Source organism: Vanessa tameamea, chromosome 7, assembly GCF_037043105.1.
Source record: "Vanessa tameamea isolate UH-Manoa-2023 chromosome 7, ilVanTame1 primary haplotype, whole genome shotgun sequence".
Taxonomy (NCBI): Eukaryota; Metazoa; Arthropoda; class Insecta; order Lepidoptera; family Nymphalidae; genus Vanessa; species Vanessa tameamea.
In genome coordinates, this window is record NC_087315.1 from 4,261,655 (window position 1) to 4,277,273 (window position 15,619).

Sequence of the window (15,619 nt, forward strand, 5' to 3'; positions counted from 1 at the left end):
GGAATAACCTTGTAAAATTTTATTTTCTTCTTTTCAGACCATTTAAATAAAAGCTTACTAAAAAAAAAAAAATTTTTACTTTGAATTTATTTTTTACTTTTTAGTTATGACTGTCTAGGTTTCTGAGTCTATTCATCTCATTCAACGCATCATTGTTGCAAGGTCGTTTGCCGGTTAATTTCGAACAGTCTAAATCTTCACTAACAATACCTTCTAATGATTTTATCCTACTTAAGGTCATGTATGCTTGACAAGAAGCAAAGAGCTTCTTGCCTTAATAAACAACGGCATGATCGACAGTACTACCCTTCATTTTGTGTACTGTGCAAGCCCAACATAATATAAGTGGCAGCATTCTTCGTTCCACGGTGACGTGACTATATATTGCTTGAAACTGCACAGACTTGGGCTGAATAAGGTGAACACCGTCTTTACCGAAATCTATACGGACGGATGCTATATTGGATTAAGAGTGATGTCAGAATATTTTTAAATTTATTCTTGACAACCTCTTTCATTTGACACCCATATTACATAAGTTCATAAAAAAATAACTATTCTGCCATCTCGAATGTTCCACCATATTGGAATTAGAATGACGTCACATTATTTTTCGATTTACTCTCAAGAAGCCCTATCATTTGATACCTATATTGTAGAAGTGCATAAAAAATAACTATTCTGCCATCTCGAATGTTCCATCATAATGGACTTATAATGACGTCAAGCAGCTTATCATGTATTGTCATCCAAACTTAACGTGTATACAAAATTTCAGCCAAATCGGTTAAAGATATCTGCTTCAAAATTGAGTAGCAAGATTCCACCCGCACATACATATATACATACATTGCAAGTGAGATAAAAGCTTTTAAAAAAGTTCATATTGATTTTATTTAACGTCCTAAATCTGTCGTACACAATATTAAATAAACTGATGTGTTAAACTGAAATTATGCTATCTCTTTCTTGCATTAAGGGTTAAAACGGTTAACAAAATATAAGGAACATACAAGACATATTATAAAATATGATATTTACTTATACATATGTTAGGTAACAATGTATTTATGGGCAAAGGTGACCGCTTACTAAATAAAGTAGTAATTTGATTTAATATATTCAATAATCCAAAAATTTTCCTGATCAAAACGACTAGAAGATCAATTAATTTTCATAATTCTATCATTATTGCTTAACAAAACAACAATACAAGCCTTCAAGGCGTTACTATCTGATCATCTAACTAATTGATAATTAAATTTATGTTGTTTACAATGCCTTTAAGGCTTTTCTATAAATTATAATACGTGTGATTTGGAAGACATTGACTTTGACACATTCGGTTGTGTTTGTTCGAAATTTTGTATGTAATTATTTGTTCTTGTGCTGAGAGGACACGAGGAGGTCAAGGTCCTCAGTAGTCAAGGCGATAATCGAATTATTCTATTTCATATTTACTTTTAATATTTGTTTTAAGATATACAAATATGAATTATTGATTCGCGATTGTGCAACGATTGAAATTTTATAAATTTTCAATAATTACCGTATGTAATTAAGTAAGCAACCGTTGTATAATTTTTATATCAATCCAGGGAAGATTTAAGGGCAGGTACTTTTCAAAAATAAGTACTAGACTTCCTTGGTTTTTAAACTCGCTACCTTTAACAGCGATCCAAATGTTTACTATACAAGTCTATGGCATGATTCAAAGTTTATATAAAAGTAAGTAATACTAAATGTCGTTTTGTGAAATAGTACACGTTTATGGGTAAGTAGCCATGGCTTCAAGATGTATTGTATAAATTGTAAGCATCGTAACTTTAAGTAAACGTTCTGACGTGCATTTTAATACAATGCACTGAATATATTTACTTAAATACTTATTTTGCAAACACTGTTCATCCTTGTTTCGTCGTAAAACATTTGCTTCGACTATTTTGTTTATTTATTTGCACAATTTATGCGAAAGCAAACAAAATGCCACGAGCCATTCCTTTCCAACCTTAACTCGGTATGTGAATACTTGGCGTATAAAATACAATCGAAGAAAAAAAAGAAAACTCCATAAATACACACTAACATAAATATTCGATAAAAGTGATTTGTTCGTTGTGCAAAATAACGATAACAACGGATAGTACATTCATTTTTATTGTTATAATGTAAGACTATCTGTCCGTCCCGACTTCGTACGAGTGAAGAAAGATTTTTTAGTGAGTGTTACCAGATCAAACCCTGGCCATTAATATTGACGACCATAAAGTTATTATAATTCTTATAAATAGTTACTGACAAAAAATTAATGCGTGAAATTTTTAAGTGACGTATGTCTTGCATATTTATACTGTTATATTATTACTATTATATATTATATTATTACTTTATAATGGTTATGATAGTAAGAATACTTCGATATAAATTTTTGATAAAAATAATAATTAAATAAATAATTATGTACTCAAAAAACGATTAATATTGATATATATATATTAATCGTTTTTTGAGTATATATATAACGAGTATTTAATGATGAATTTTAAAACGAAACAATTAAATAATAATATATTGTATAAAAATAAATATAATGTAATCATGACTATTTAAAAATGAATAAAAAATGAATTAATATGGAAATCTTTATTATTAAATATAAATTATCTAAATAACAACATACTTCACGCTAAGTTTAATACAAGAAGGTCAATCACGACAGCACAAGTTCTATGGAAAAAACTATCAGACCTTCAATCTATACAAAGTTCATTTACACATTGTTTAAGGGTTCTAAAGCTCCTTGTAAAACCAAGGAATATAGTCTTTGTTCCGAATTCTGCGCAAACAGATTCGAATAATCAGTCAAGTCACTCTATCAAAATAGTGATAAAATACTGTTATGAAATATCACGCGAGCGTAACGACTTATACGTATACGTTGCCAATTCGGAAGTTTGATGATTTTGGTTTAGCAAATAAATTTGAAGCCGTTTTAAATATACTGATGAGTGGCCTGAAGTTCGATGTTTCCGCATTGTAGTATCTCTGCGGCTGCTGATACTGGTACTGGTATTGGTTGTTGAACTGCTTGTAGAACTGATAATTGTAGCCTGGTGCTCCCACTGTGCTGTCAGGAATGACGTTCGATATAAAACTGTTGGTATTGTCCACTGTTTGATCGCTTGTGGTGTAACTTGTGGCTGTAAAAGAAAAAAAAATGTTATTGAACAATTATTAAATCATTTTTACGGTTCTGATTAGCTGTGGAGAGTTAAGTAATACTTACAACAAAGACCAGAGTATTTTGTAGAGTCAGAAAGCCCGTGGGCGCTGCAAGATGGACTACCCTTTTCATAGGGATTTGAACCGATGACATTTCCACCAGGGCCATAATTACAAACGTACAGCTTGGTGTAGCCTCGGGAAGGATCGTAGTAGAAAGTGTAACCGCAACCGACATGAGACGTCTCACCCCATACCAACTAGAAAATTAATAGACTTTTAGTTTTTTTGTTCTATTTGCTAATAAATCTGATGAAAATTATAATTTTCAGTAAGAATATTTATTAATTTTTCAAAATTTACCTGTGAATAATGGCCCGTTCCATGTCCACCATTAATGGGCTTAAATCCGAAGATATGAACTTCATCGAACCAAGCATTAATTTGTTTCATGAAGTCTGGTACGGAATCAGATTGATCAGATGGGGGACGAGTAGTCCATGTCGCTGCCAAGTTTTGTCCCACGGGAAAACGACCAACATCGCGCTGAGACGCACGATCGTGTGCAGTAGTACATTGGTCAGCCCAACGTTGAGCAGTTGCTGCCAATTCGTCATCCCACACCTAAAATCGTACGCAAATTTATATGAATATCAAAATTAATATCGCACGGTAAGTAGGAATGGTAAACAAGATATCATTATATGCAAAACCTCCGGGACGCTGAACCTTCGCGAGGTCAATGTCATCTGAAGTTACGTTCGTACCTTCGCTTTCGATTTTGCGATCACTTTCACATATATATACCGTTTTCGAAAGTTCAAATGTCAAATAAATCAAGGTACAAATAATGACAGAAGGGATTTTCTTGCGTAAATTCGCAATATAACTGTTTTGAGAACCTACATATGAAAAAAAAAACTGTTACAAGATATTCCCTTTTGATAAATATCCCGTTATTTTCATGTAAATTGATCCCTTGGTCCGTTCGACCGTTCGATCTCGTGCAGTGGACACATTAACATACTTGGGTATCGGTGCACGTGGTGTTATAAATGCTTAAGCATAATATTATGCATAAAAAATGGCCTACACCTGACCGAGATCACAAGAAATAACTCGTAAAAATTATTACATTGCTTAGAACATATAAATTACGAAATTACATGGCAAATATTTTCACATATTTTTTATAAACTTACACTCTTGTTAAAAAATAACCATTAAGAAATGGTCTTTTTTTATTTTGTGTTTCATAATATTAATATATTATATTTTTTTATCTCGAGTTAATTCAACTGTTATATATAACTTAAAAAAAGGTAAAACCTTTATTTTGATACGTCTTAATCAATTGGTGAATTTATTTTTTATATGATATTATTGAACAAATATAAATGTATACAATAATAATTCCGATTGGTATAATCTTTACGTACTTCAATGCATAATTTATTTCGAAAAACCGGCTTCAAATCTCGTTATATTATTTAAAAACGGTATTGTATTTTTAAACATGAGGCTTTTAAGTTTTTATTAATAAAATCATTTTATTGTTTAATTTATCGTCTTTTAAATATTTAATAGTGACATTTGTGTTTATAACGTACCATTTCCATCATATTGGCCGCTGGAGGTTGACTTGAAACTTGTCCTAAAGCCACAGATTGTCGGAGGCGATTATGCGCATCAACAATACTCTGCTGTTCATATGCCGTCAATCCTCCTGATCCTTAAACAAGGAATAAATATTGTAAATATTCATCTAGATGTATGAAATATTATTTAATGAATACAATAATATACAAAAAGATTGATGCAGTCATCGAAATTTCTTTGCAAAGGTGAATTAATGAATAATTAAAAGAAATCAGCATTTAAATGGGCAATATATTCGCGCGTCGCTATCCTCAGTGTTCTTGATCTTCAACGTCAAAAATCAAGTAATATTGATTTAATTAATCATGATAACTATATAAGAGATGTCACTGTGGATTTTGAAAGAGATGACTCTTTCAAAATCGATTTAAAGTTTAATATATAATTAAAAATAATTTTCAAAATTCTCATATATGGAGTATATTATTGTATTTTATTGTATATTATATTAAAACCTAAAATTATAGTATGGAGAAAGTAATTAAAATTAAAAACTCACTTAATATCTGCTTGCCAGCTCCACAGCCCTCTGTCACTGCAAGGAGACCTCCCAAAACAAACACTAGGGTAATCATCTTAAATTAATTTTTCACTACACTTTTTAACTGAAATTGAAAACACGATTTATGTTTGCGATTCGTAACAAAAGTTCCCACTTATATTTACGAAACGTCAAATTTAATATTCGCCGGTGGTCCGCTGCACAGTGTGCCGCGCGCTCTCCGGTCTATAGCAATCTGTGTCACTTAATGGCCACGCGCGCGCTTAAATAGCACCGCGTTATCATGGAGACGCCGCGACGCCGCCACCCGCCACTATTGCTCATCGCCGCTGCATCACCATCGAACCCTTAAAATATCCTACCAACAAGAAATAATCTACCCTGAAAACAAACGTTTCATCAATATTATACGATGTCAACTGTGAAAAATGTATACAAAGCAAGTAAGTCTTCAAGTATAGTTCGCAGAGTGTCTTCAGTTACGAAATCAATAAAGGTTAAACGGACGTCGTCCAGCCACTTTTTATCTGCAGTAATAATTTAAAACTCATTATTCGGCAGCCGGTGGTTGTCAATGAAATCGGGTTCTTGTGATACGTCCGAGCCAAAGGTGGAAATATGTTGACAGATTTTGGTCGAAACGGAAGTGGTCTTTAAGTAAAATTATAGGCGGCTAAAAACAAGGAAAGAATAACACGACCATTTAAGAGTCAAAGGCTACTTAATTTTATAGCTTTAGCAATATAAGGGAAGATGGGCATAGGTATGTAAACTATTACATTGACGGGGAAATATATTGATGTTAAAATGTAAACTTAAACATAACTTTAAGGCACGTTGAAAATTATGAAGATGTAAATTTTTTTTAAATGTGAACTCTTAATTAATATAAACTAGATCGATCGAAAGAACAAAAGTAAAGAAAATATAAAATTTTAAACACAAAGTTAGGTACGTAACTTCAGAGACATCGTGTCTGTTGCCAACTGATCCGGTTTACCACCTGAGGTTGATTTTTGCTCGTTCTTTATTAATTTGCATATTAATATCTTTTATTTTATATGATATGTAATGGATTTATACAAAATTTCATCAACGAAATGTTTATACTTTTTTTTTTTAATTCTAAGTAAATTATGTATAATGTAACAGGTTTTTTTTGGATTAATAAAACGATTGATTTAATTACTTGCTCGCATTTTTCTTATTTGATTCCATGTATAAGCAAAAAAAAGATACTTCTTTGATTAAATTTGGATATAACTTCAATATATATATTTTTTTTTTTTTTTCAATGTTTGATTTCTTCTGATTATTTATGATTAGTATGTTTTTTTTATATAGTTAGGCGTTGGGCCTTTATTAATATTTGCAATATTGACATAGTTAATATGCTCATTTCTAATATTATAAATTTATGTTTTAATAAACCTAAATCATGTGTTAAAAAATTTAAATTTTAAATGACCGGCGTTAAGATGTTAAATTCTATACGATTGTAGGTTATTATGGAAAACGATAATCTTATACTCGTTGAAAGATTCTGAAGTTCAATAAAACTATGGTCGATTTAACTCGAAATATCGAAGCCTGTTTCGTGACCTTTAAATAAATTGCCTCATTATATTATCAAACAAACCAGTAATAGTTATTAATTTCTTACTTATATATTAACTCACTTGAGATACAATGCCCTTAGCCTATGAAACAAATGAATGACTCATCTTCAGGTATTTAAACATTTTGAAAATCGAAACAAACATTTTTTTTAATTTACCTTTTATATCATTCAAGGACGATAATTAAATAATTGAAATTAAACTTGTATTGTTACAGGTACCAAAAGTGTGTGCAAATTTCAGCTCAGTGAAAGATCTTACTTACAAATACTACAGTCGTACTAAATAAGGCTCTTAGACTTAAGAGTTGTCTAGAATTTCGAGATGGAATACTCTTAAACTAATGAAATAAAAAATAAAAACTAATGTATTATAGTTGCTACGAAATAAGCATAGAGCCAAGATGGTCCAGTGGTTAAAACATATGAATCTTAACCGATATATATTTTTGAGTGTAACCCGGGCAGGAACTGAATTTTCATGTGCTTAATTTACGTTTCTAATTTATTTTGAATTTTTTTAGACCCATATCCTCGTCTACTAAACTATACGTTTGGTGGACGAGCATATGAGCCACCTGATGGTAAGTGGTCACCACTGCCCATGGACAATGGCGCTGTAAGATATATTAACTATTCCTTACATCACCAATGCGCTACCAACCTTGGGAACTAAGATGTTATGTACCTTGAGCCTGTAGTTACACTGGCTCACTCACACTTCAAACCGAAACACAACAATACTGAGTACCGTTGTTTGGCGGTAGAATATCACGATCACTTACTATCAGAAGACCAATTTGCCCATTTTATACTATAAAATGAATAAATAAATAATTATTCTCAAATAGGTTAATCAGTAGGTACTTATATCTGGGTCGAAAGTAAGTACGTCGTCACGCTCGTATGGTGTGGGATGTCTTGCACTTATTTTGCTCTTTGCATACAAAACTATGATATAAGTAATTAAGAAGTTACTAATTATATTTAACCAAACTGTACCTTTGTAGCGAAACCGCTACTATGCTATTTTAAAATTTAATGATTTTCCATTATTTAAATCTTATATAGCGTTTGAAATCAACTTTAATTAAACAATATATCGATCGTCATAACATTTATATGACATTTGATGTCATGTTAAGAAATAAAAAAAAAATATAATAAATATCTCAATTATATATTTAATACTTGTCTGTAGATTTGAACACCTGCACTCGGTTCGAAAAATGTATTTTAACAGATATAAAAAAACAGAAGTGTCTTAATTTCAATTAGAAAATTTATAAACACTACCAGAAGGTGAAATACAACAATCAGGTTTCATGCGAATATGTTAATAAATACATTTACATAAAATTTTTTTTTTAATAAATAAATTACCGTTATTCATATTTATTACGTGAATAAATTTATGTTATGTTTTATACCGAAAGCCTTTTCAAACAATTTTTTTTTATAATATAAGTAACAGCTATTGGTAAGTGGTCACCAGCGCTCATAGAGATTGGCGCTGTAGGAGAGAGATATTATCCATTCTTTACATAGCAAATCATGCGAAACCAACCTTGGGAGCTTAGATGTGCCTTTGCCTTTTGTGTCCGTAGTTACACTGGCTCACGCACCCTTCGAATCGAAAAACAACAATACTAACTCTCTGTGCAACCAGCTTTCGCTGGCGGTTTTTCCGAAGCGATACGACTAAGAAAAGATCGTACTCCTTCCTTAAAGGCCGGCAACGCATCTGCAAGCCCCCCGGTATTTCAGATGTCCATGGGCGGTGGTTCCTGCTCGTTTGCGAACTATCATATAAAAAAAACAAAACTAAATGCTGTTTGACGCTAGAATATGTGATAAGTGGGTGGTACCTACCCAAACTGGCTTATAAAAAGCCCTGCCACCAAGTAAAATTTCACTATTAAATTCGTATTTAAACGCATTTATTTCGTTTGATAATGATTAATGCCTTTAGTTTCGTCACGTAGGAACAAAAGTTACATTTAAATATATGTATTTTACCGACTAAGTCTTAGTTTTCACTTCAATTGGAAACTAATATTTTATCAAGTGTATAATATAAGTATTTATCATTGATACATAATATATTATATTCTTACACTGGTAATAATTTAAAATGTCAAAACAGGTGGTTTAAGTGCATGACTTGCATCAGGAAATGATCAATGTATCAGATTGAAGTTAATATTTCTTAGCGTTCTTCGTAATTTAAACGTATTATAATAAAGATATCACACATTTTGGACATTTTAATGTTTAAATTATTTTTTTATCGTTTTATTGTTGCTTTAATTTTCTAAAGAGTTCTTATGGATGTTTCCGTTAAAAGCTAATTAGTTAGTTATAACTTAATAACGATGTTCTTCGTTTCTTAATATATAATATTTAATATATATTTTTAACGATAAAAGTAACGTTATTTATTTCGGTATATTATTCGATATTATAATATTTAATTGATTTATTATTCTACTACAACCGTACCTGATATAAATCTATAGCTCTACTATAAACTATATTATATACTACATTATATAGAGAGCCGAGATGGCCCAGTGGTTAGAACGCGTGCATCTCAACCGATGATATCGGTTTCAAACCCAGGCAAGCACTACTGAATTTCATAATTTGTGTTTATAATTCATCTCGTGCTCGGCGGTGAAGGAAAACATCGTGAGGAAACCTGCATGTGTCTAATTTCAACGAAATTCTGCCACGTGTGTATTCCACCAACCCGCATTGGAGCAGCGTGGTGGAATGTGCTCCAAACCTTCTCCTCGAAGGGAGAGGAGGCCTCAGCCCGGCAGTAGGAAATTTACAGGTTGCTAATGTAAAAAAAAATAATGTATATATTATTTTAGTTTATAGTATAAACATACTATATACTTTTTCCGTGTGTATTGCTAACGATGCATCATTTTCGTATAATTATTAACGCGAGCGCATAAAGCGGTTATTAAGCTTAACGTTTGTTGAAGACACTGAACTTCATGTAAGTATTTATATATACTGTAAGCAATAAACAATGCAATTTATTGTAGAAACGTGAGCAACCTAACGTAATTACAGGCACGAAAGACATAATCACGCTTCGAGGTAGCCCTTTAAAGATACGCTTCATATTTTATAAATAGCGTTAAATAATTGTGTTTGCATAAAATAATTAATTATCTTATTTTATTTCTATATTAAAAATAAAGTATTAAAATGTTTCATTTTTTTTTCAATTATACGCAAATTTCAAAGTTTGATGAGAATATATATTTGACTCGTTCAATCGATTCGACCAAGATCGAATTTTGAAAATTTATATTTTTATAAATCGCTAAGTTTTTTCATGATATACTCGTATATTCCAAAATCAATTACAACCGGCGCGTTACAATTGACGAACGATTAGTTTTTGTTCGTCAATCAGTAAATGATAAAACGAAACAAAAATGTTGAAGCGTTAAAGAAAATATTTTAAAGCAGGTCATTTAAACGCATCTTTAATTTGATATGTAACTTTTCGTCAATTCCCAATAATTTATTTATTATATTAATATTCTTTAATTATGTTATCAGATGATTGTAGTCTATAATATATTTCAATCAGACATCCAATCATTAGAAATATATCGAGACAAGATAAACCGTTGTATACATAACAAAAAATCTGTACTAAAAATTAAACAAATGGTAATTTGTATTGTAATATCTGCATTAAGTGTTAGTCCTCCGACCTCGTGGGTCGTAGCGTGATATTTGCAGTCTACAGCCTATCTCAGCTCTAATCTGTTGGGATATGCTATAGGCATGATATATCCCGATAAGGGTGCTTTCAAATAAACAAATTTTCATATTTATAATATTTGTATAGATATGATGTACCCATATAATCTCACATAAAACGAATTCAATGTAAAATATTAACAATATAAATTATGTACGCTTGGAATTATGTAAATTACGAATAAGACGTGAACCCAACTACCTGTATTCGGCTTACTTTAAATATATATCAGTGATAAATTAGGAGAAACATTTTGTACATACTATTATTATATAAGTACCTGTACTTCGCAATTTCACTCGCTTTATACTTAGACCATTGACGTGACAGGTGTGAATTTTATGTTCTCGTACATGTTTACAATACATTATAACAAGACGACTGGTTCATTTAAATGGTACATATTAAATATGCCATATGCCAATATTGCAAATATTAGTATTATGTACACTTCTTGAAGATAAAAACATTTTAATTAAATTTATTTACGAAATAAAATAACCATGTATGCAATAATATTAATCTTTCAGACACTAAATATTTACCAATGAATAAGAAAGTATAGTTTTTTTAATAAAATAAAGTCTAAATTTTTGTTTATATCTTATATAATTGTAATCAGGAGATTTGATTACGAAAAGTGTTTCTATAAAATAAAGTCTCGTTGTGAATATTTACTTGGTATCAATCACGAGTGAACGCTAATGCTCTTCAACGTTTAATAATACTAAAATCAACAGCTCGTAATTGTTTCAGTGCTCAGCAAATTCATCGTCTCCTCCTAAAAACAAGAGATGAAATAACCAAGAGGGTTGATAGATTGAGAGATGACACGTGAATTCAATCCGATATACCCGTATAACGATGATTTTTACCGATCCAATGTACCCAAAATAAACGATACTCAATAGTGCTTCCAAGATTTGATTCCGCGATCAAAGGTTAAAAATCAACGTGAACCATTCACTGAGCCGTATCGGCTCTTTATTTAATATTACTTAATGTACGCAAATTAAAAATTAAATAGATAATCACATATTCACGGCCAGTTCTCATCGAGGCACGTTGTATTTGATTTTATATACATATTGTTTGCGCACGAACAACACATTACATCCTGCTAAAGTCTTTTCTAAATATTGTAAGAAAAATCGATTAACGCTGTTTCAGTTTTGTTTATATATATGTAACCAACTGGTTTTATTGTTTTATATAGTAAATGGTTCTGTATGTATATATACCTATAATATAGTATTGTATAGTTAGTAATGTAAACATATTTAAATATCTCACTACTGAACAAAGTTCTTTGGTTTGTAGGTGTCCTTCCAGTGGTAAAGTATTCGTTTCTTTAATAAGATTCCATAGTTATTTTTAACATGGCCTATTCAAAAATTTAAAGCTCATGTCAAAATATATTGATAAATAAGGCATATTACTCAATACAAGATTATTTGAAAGATAAAAAAGCGTTGACTTTGTATTTATTGATTTCTAGGTAGGACATAACTGTAACTAGAATAGTTAAAACGACTAACTACTGATTTCCTTGCCGGCTATTCTCGTTAAAATCGACATTCCTAACTGGTGGTAACTTTATTATACCATGACAATTCAAAAGTGCTTTTATGAGCGTACTTGAATAAAGAATATTTTGATTTTGATTTTTTGGTTCGAAACTTAATCGAGAACACTGCTCCACTCCGCGTTGATACATATCAGATAGTTAATGCAAGTTTCGTTACAATATTATAGTCACTACACAGTTAAGCCCGAGATTAATTGAAAACAAAATTGCTTACCGAAGTTTAATTACAATATTTTTCGATAAATAGCGATAACATAAGAGGATTCTATTATTCTGTTTATATATTAGTTGTATGATTATCTGTAACATTTAAAAAATAAACGAAATCAAACTTGGATGAAAGTGTCATTTTTTGTTGGTTGATATTTTTTTTAACATTATTAATCTATCAATGCTTGCAATTACATAAATATTTACTATATACTGTTATACTTATACAGTAGATAGTTTCTAGTTAATTTCAGTTGTATAATGGTTTGAAGGTTGAGTAACCCGGTATAACTACAGGCTCAAGGGACTTTACATCATAGCTTCCAAGGTTGGGACTTGATCGTAAGTGGAAATCTCTGTCTACAAATGTCAAATCCGTTCTTAACATTATTAATGTACTATCAACTAACTATTCTAAGATGTCCCGCTTTTGTTCCTATAAAAATTATACTGATTCACTCAAAGTTGAAAGGGAATACATTAATACAAAGGTGTTTGACTTAAAACTTAAGAACATCACAGCTTCATTAATAATAAAGACAACAAAAAATAAAAAATATCTGTTACATAGTTAACATTTTTTTTTCGTGTGTAACCTTTAATTTAATATCAATTGTATCCTGGTATCAATTTGTAAGTAGTTATATTTATATTATTTTTTATTATAAATATAATAATGTATATTTAGCACATCTCGAATACAACTTTATAATCAGAAATCATCGACTCTATTCAAATTGATTATTTCTACCGACTAGCATTAATGATTATAAAATAATACAATTATGGCAAAAGAACATTCCAATTGATAGACGTCAAAGTCAAAAATCTTCTTTTTTTTTGGCTTTTATTTGTGCCATGAGGGCACAAATTATTTCGGTCAAAAATCTTAAGTCAATATAGAAGCATCACTTTTACTTATTGATTGTCAAAAACTACCGACAGAGCAGCTTAGAATATTTATGTCTAGATAGAGTTTCGCATTATAAAAGAACTAAAAAAACAGGCCATCTTTATTATCTTAGTGTGTGTGAAGCTACGCTTGACATTCGCCAAATTTATTCTATAATTTTCACCCATTTTTTTTTTTCACCCGTTCGCTTGTCCGTCTGTCGCCAGGCTGTATGTCATTGACCGTGATATTCAGCCACTTGAAATTTTCACATAAGCAGCCTGTAAATTTCCCACTGCTGGGCTAAGGCCTCCTCTCCCTTTGAGGAGAAGGTATGGAGCATATTCCACCACGCTGCTCCAATGCGGGTTGGTGGAATACACATGTGGCAGAATTTCGTTGAAATTAGACACATGCAGGTTTCCTCATGATGTTTTCCTTCACCGCCGAGCACGAGATGAATTATAAACACAAATTAAGCACATGAAAATTCAGTGGTGCCTGCCTGGGTTTGAACCCGAAATCATCGGCTAAGATGCACGCGTCCTAACCACTGGGCCATCTCGGCTAACAAAGTTTCACAGGTGATGTATTTCTCATGCCACTATAACAACGAATACTAAAAAACAAATATAAAAGGGGGTATATATAACCCACATGCTCTTTTTTATCGTTTTTATAGAGAATACAGAACAGAACCCTTTGTGCACGAGTCCTACTCGCACTTGGCTGGTTTTAATTTTTTTTAAGTGATAATTTTATTCACAATGCAATTATTCAATTTTTTTTTTGAAACGGTCTAAAAGCCTTCGAATCTTTTCATTCCCTTAATTCTGATAAAGGTATTTAAATTTATGTATATAATGAGTAACATATACCCGGAGTTCAATTTTGTCGAAGCCTACTTTAGTAAATCTTCACGTTCTACAATAATTTTAAATATTTTTGTTTCTATATTGAACGAGACGTTAGTGAAACAACCGTTATATAGCCAGTAACTCGTTAATTATGTAAAAACAAGTATGATTTAACACATCCGCAATTTTAACAAATGTAAATAAATCGAAGTAACATAAATATGTAATATTTGACATGTAAATTAAGTGATTAAAACTATATTAAAAAATAAAAAGCAGTAACAAGCGTGACAGTATGAGATTAATATATTATTTATCACATAAATTGATTAATTGAAAGTAATTTACGTTAATAAATTGAATTATATTTATTTACATATTTCTCTAGTTCTTTTTCTTATATATTGCTATTTTAGAAAACGTAATTCAAATAAAATGTTTGAATTTTTTTTTTATATTCTGATTCGATGTATATACTTACACAGTGAATTTATTTTATCAGCAACTTAGTAAATTTGTATTTTAACTCTGTTTATATATTCAAACACTTGTATATTGTGTATATAACTATATAATTATAGACTAAAGATATAGGAAGTCTAGTCTTCTCTTGAAAGCCTGTCGAATTTGAAGTATTCATTTTTTTAGTTTGAATAAACTTTAATATAAATATTTACTAGAAATAAACCTGTTCATTAATCGTAAATTTAAAGTAAACTATCATTTGAAGGTAAATTTTATACCTAAATGTATTTTAGATCGTGATTTATTTTTAAATGTCAAAATGACTTAATATTCAAAGGTCCTTAAACTTACTGTCATCATTAACAAATACACGTTTACTTTTGTGTAAACGTTGAACATTTTTTTTTTATTGAAATATAATAGCGCGAAGATCAAATCCAGTATTTCTCGACTTCGATTCGCAGAATTAAAATGCTCACTGTCGCCACACCGTCTCAAGATCGAGGTTAACAAATGAATTTATTAATCAGTCTTGGCGAAAATAAAATCGAGATATATTGTCTCCGATTAAAATGGACACATCATTTATAATTAGAAGCGATTTTTAGAAACCTAGCATCTGTTATTATGATTTCGTTTCGAAGATAAATAGGATTAATTATAAAAATCGCGGTAGTCACCGATTTTATTGAATCTTATCTTAACTAGTTTCAACGTTTTTCGTTGTTTTAATAATTTTATTATGTTGTATTATTTTTTTTAAATTATTAATCATTAGCAACGTAGCTGATTAAGGGCTTAAAAATAATTTGA

The 15,619-nt window shown here is 30.6% G+C and overlaps 1 protein-coding gene across 1 annotated transcript; it reads right to left on the reverse strand.

Moving 5' to 3' along the window:
- Positions 1–2,628: 2,628 nt before the first annotated feature.
- Positions 2,629–5,637, reverse strand: LOC113401262 (venom allergen 5-like). The gene is made up of 5 exons (XM_026641097.2): positions 5,381–5,637; positions 4,833–4,954; positions 3,586–3,846; positions 3,287–3,482; positions 2,629–3,200 (listed from the first exon to the last, which is right to left on the reverse strand). Exons 1-5 carry the CDS (start codon positions 5,454–5,456, stop codon positions 2,926–2,928), a joined length of 930 nt encoding a protein of 309 aa, XP_026496882.2. The 5' UTR covers positions 5,457–5,637; the 3' UTR covers positions 2,629–2,925.
- Between the last annotated feature and the right edge of the window lie 9,982 nt (positions 5,638–15,619).